General features: G+C 37.1%; 2 protein-coding genes across 2 annotated transcripts in view; one reads left to right on the top strand and one right to left on the bottom strand.

Moving 5' to 3' along the window:
* tpd52 (tumor protein D52) overlaps nt 1–5,000 on the bottom strand; it is a 327,212-nt gene that overhangs the window by 69,607 nt on the left and 252,605 nt on the right. The gene's annotated exons all lie outside the window — the stretch shown is intronic.
* Nucleotides 1–5,000, top strand: part of pag1 (phosphoprotein membrane anchor with glycosphingolipid microdomains 1) — a 69,653-nt gene that overhangs the window by 27,934 nt on the left and 36,719 nt on the right. Inside the window, exon 3 of the mRNA XM_080442927.1 lies at nt 1,007–1,064. Within this exon, the coding sequence (XP_080299053.1) occupies nt 1,007–1,064 (58 nt within the window). The remainder of the gene's footprint in view (nt 1–1,006; nt 1,065–5,000) is intronic.

Below are 5,000 nucleotides of genomic sequence, written 5' to 3'. Positions count from 1 at the left end.
AGTTACTAGTTACTTTGCAGATATAAAATATTATTATAAACCATACATTAACCACTTCTGCCATCTTTTAGAACTGCTATTTTTAGTACTTTTACTTTTGATTTAAAGTATATTTTGATGCCAATACTTTTACTCAAGTAACATTTTGAACACAGGCCTTTTACTTGTAACAGAGTATTTTTATATTGTGGTATTGCTACTTTTACTTAAGTAAAATATCTGAGTACTTCTTCCACCACTGCTTAAAGGACGACTTCACCCACTTTCAACCTATCTTCATATAATTGGTCCTCACTAATGCTCATGATAAAAATGGTAGGGGTGTGCCGATTCATGAAACGATACGATACGATTTTGGGCTCACAACATCGATACGATACTAGGGCACTTTTTTATTATGAAATGATGAAATGAAGGTGGGGGGGGAATGCAAATGCAAACAAATACTTCTTGGTTTTTTTTCAAAACAATATTTTGTTTGTCCAAAACGATACATATCGTCACGAAAATGTATCGCGAAAATATATCGGCACACCCCTATAAAATGGTACTAATATTTTTTACTCCGTCTGTGTCTCAGAGGAGGGCTGTGGACACTTCAGAAACCCGTCTACCAGTGACATCATCATTTTCATCAAGATTTTATTTTTATTTTTTATTTGTAGTTTTATTAACGTGAGAACAATGGCTTCCATTATAGCATGCTAACTTTCAGGAATAGAAAGCCTGCAGTTTCTATTAGCTTGGATTCCCCATTGATGATGTCACTGGTAGGAGGGTTTCTGAACTGTCCACAGCCCCTCCTATACGAGACACAGACGGGGTAGACAAAAAATCTCTCCAGCTCTTAAGTAAATCGAGTTGGGATACTTATTGTAGCCAATCAGGAGAGAGAACTCACACAGGATACAGGATAAACATTTGACATTGAAAGAGGATGACACAAAGTAATGGGCAGACAGAATGAATCAAAATGAGCTCTCTCCGTATTTCTCCTCCGTTCCAGGCAGAAGAAATCAACCAGTGCTCATCCCGGAGCAGACCATGAAAACCTCATGAACGGAGTGAGTTGGACTTTCCTTTCCTTGTCTTGTCTTGTCTTGTCTTGTTTTTTCTCAACCCATACAATCCAGGAACGCGTCTGTGTCATTTTAAGATTGATTTGGCTATTCAAAAATAGCACGCTAGAGAATAAAGGACCCACAACCTGTCAGATTGACCATCAAATGACGTCACAGCTAAGTCCCCGCCCCTTCTTAACCGGAAGTCCCCGCCCCCTTTTAACCGGAAGTCCCGCCCTCTATTTGAGACCACGCCCAGCGGGAAAATTTGAATTTTGAAAAAGGGCGCTAAAAAAAGAGCGGGAGGATTTTTAATTGGGCGTGGTAAATTAATAATGAACAATAATTAATATTACAATTAATAATTATTTGAAATTTTACAAATAATTAAACTAATTACATTTAAATGGCGTTTTTTGAAAACAAAGTATGCCTGGGTGAGAGATGAGGTCTGAGGGCTGTTGCATAATTATGAACACACAGCGTCTGTGGACGTCTGGGGTCAGCTGGAGGGGTGGGTTTGCAGCAGCATGCTGAATGTGTTTGTGATTGGGTCATCTCAGAGAACACGAAGTATGACAACACCCTTTCGTCATATGGTGTTCAAACAAGAGAGCGGTAGATGTGATAAGAAACCGATAGTTAGGCCTGAGCCTATTTTAAGAAACAAACAGTTGACACACTTATCTCATCCACACACACGCACGCACGCACACGCACACACACACACACACACACACACACACACACACACACACACACACACACACACACACACACACACACACACACACACACACACACACACACACACACACACACACACACACACACACACACACACACACACACACACACACACACAGTTCTGCATCCTAACCAGAGAGTTCTAGTGCGTAACCTAATTTGTGACAGTAAAACATACATCACAAGTTACTGACAGATGGACTCATAGGAGCAAAAAAACATAATCTGTCGCTTTTAGCCGTTCCAGGCTCCTGTTAGGGATCCAAAGTGTGTGTGACTATGAAATAAGAATATCATGTTATGGTCACGTACCACAGAGAGAATCCGTTCAACTGTTACACTTCCAGGTGACCGACATGTGCTCTACAATTAAATGAAGTTATAACAAAGAATAAAATGAATTAAATTAAATAAATCCTGAACATGTATGTATTTTTAGTCGCTGTCATTTCTATTGACAGAAATGTATACATATAGAATTAGATTTGTATACAGTATACCTGTTAAAAGTACAAAACATCAGGAGGGTGGAAAAAAGCAGCTTATTTCCATTACATACTATAATGATCCAAAAACTCAGAATGTTTGTAGCTTGGCTATGTTTGCTACAATTTGTTTGCTTGTTTATTTGTTTGTTTGTTTGTTTGTTTACGACCCAGCATCATCCTGTCTGTTCAACATATGTAGCAGTAGGATAATGCTTCGCACATACAGTAGTCACATGGTCATGGTTTGATTTCCTGTCCTAGGGGCTAGACCCATATGTCAATACCGAGATAATGATATAATACCATTACAACCTTTACACAACTATACAACGCCAACACAATTCAACACACATCAACGTAACTACACAGCCACTCAACTACACAGCACCCATTGTACTACTACTACTACCACTACTACTACTACACCAGTACTAGCACTACATGCACTTGTATCGGAATTTGTTGACATTGCTTTGGTGGAAACATCATTGTGTTGCCTGTCAGTAAAACACCATTGAACTGGATTGAATTAACTCAAAGCACTGTGCAGCATACAGCTTGTGCTAGTAATATAATTTGTAATGTGCTAAAAAAGACTAATGATCACACTGGTCATATTCTAGGTTGTAGGCTATACTGGCCATATCCACAGACAACAGGCCATATTCGGCTATTTTGAGTGATAAGAACATCGGCTTGCTGTGTTGCTCTGCTTGATGACAGTGCAGTGTATGTCTGTGTATGTGTGTGTATGAGAGTGAAAGTGAATTAAAAAGAAAAAGACTATAGAGGAAAACAGAAGAGATAATTAAACAATATTAAATAAAATGCAGGTCTGACAGAAAATGTAGCAACAGACAAATGATCCGTCATGACAGTAATGCCATACATAGGATCACATGTATCTCTTATGATGAGATTGAAGTGCTGGGTCTGGGAAGGTTGAATAGTTCTAGGCAAGTGGACACCTGTCACATTTGAATCATGTTGTGTATCCTGACTCTCAAATTTAATTGATATTGTAAATTATGTCATTTAGGGTAAACCTGATATGATAGGCTAATGTAAACCGTTGTCACACACTCTGACAAGGCGGAAAGTATATACTGACTGACACAAATTAATATATATTTCTTTCTGTGTTCACTTAACCGTATACACTAAATTCCTGCAGAGGGCTATTTTGATAAGCTTGTAGTTTTACCCTGCACATAGTAGCCTAGAAATGCGGTGATGCATCTGTTTTGTATTTCTTTCTTCATAATTGTCAATCTCTATCACAAGTTATCTTATATGTGGGAACAATTTGAAAATTATTGACTGCAATGGTGGTACAGTGTATGACATAGGTGCCTAATGGTGGATCAACTATTTAATTCAAATACACTGGCAATTTTTCTGTCTGTATTGTCCCGGAGATACAACTCAAACACAACATCATCCCAGCTACATAATACCATCACAAAATTAACCCTATTGCAACTACATTACACAAATTCAAACCAGGACCACACCATATCAACACAACTACACAACATCAACACAACTGCTATCTCATCAACACACTACTGCTGCAACACTACGACAGCAACACAAAAACTAAAAGCACATGATACACAACACATAAAAACATAAGACATATTATAAACAACCAAAGACCAAAATATGAAAACATGGAAACTTCATCAAACACCAAAAAACACAAGATACAAATCATAAAACACCTACAAACTTGACAAGATAAAATACACACGTGTCCAGATGTACATATTCACATTAAAAATACATTTACAATTATAAGCCTGATACTTGACTATTAAGATGTGTATGTACTGTATGTAAATGTCTTCAATGTAATATTTTTTATCATAGGAAATCATAGATGTTATAGATTGTCTGTTGCATAGACGCCTGGTGCATGGAGGATCAGCTATGCAATGCATCATGCCTTGTGTCTATTGTCCCATGCAATTTTAAACCCACACAAATATATAGCAGCAGGACTAAACATCAACCAACATCAGCAATACTATGCAATACCTACACAACGGTAATTGTTCACCACCGCTATGCATGTCCAATAAAAAACTAAACTGACCCAATACCAAAACAACTCCCCATATTCACCACAACAGCATCAACACCATACACAAGTCATCTATCACCTTATTTTTGTTTTTTGTGCTAAAATACACTGGACTCTATAATAAGGCATATGTATCTTCACATTACAAAGGACAGATAACATTAAATAGTCAACAAATAGCTAGAAATGCTGTTAGTCTAAAACACTGTCTAGATAATAATACCTAATAAAGGTATGCTTAAACACAGTTCAACTATTGTATAGTTAAAAAGGTCTTGTCATGCTAATACGTATCTAAATATTTTGATATCCACATAGAAAAAACATACGCGGTCCTATAAAACACCAATAACATCAACACATCAAAATAATTAGGACATTTAACATGGCCATATAACAGTAGTTTACGTTTACATACGTTTTAGAAACGTCTGTAAACATAAACTATTGAAACTGAACCATATAGATTAAATCCTATACCAATTAGTGTTGCACGGTCAGCATATTATGTTATTGATGCTGTTACATTATGTTTACTGTGATCGTTGCAGATACTTTTGTCAAAACACATTTCTAGTGGTCAGTGCTATTTTTTCTAGCATCTCTCTCTCTCTCTCT

The sequence above is a fragment of the Gymnoscopelus braueri genome, assembly GCF_963280865.1.
Source record: "Gymnoscopelus braueri genome assembly, chromosome: 11".
NCBI classification, from domain to species: domain Eukaryota; kingdom Metazoa; phylum Chordata; class Actinopteri; order Myctophiformes; family Myctophidae; genus Gymnoscopelus; species Gymnoscopelus braueri.
Note: the sequence above shows the minus strand (reverse complement) of the source record. Positions and strands in the feature narration are given on the sequence as shown.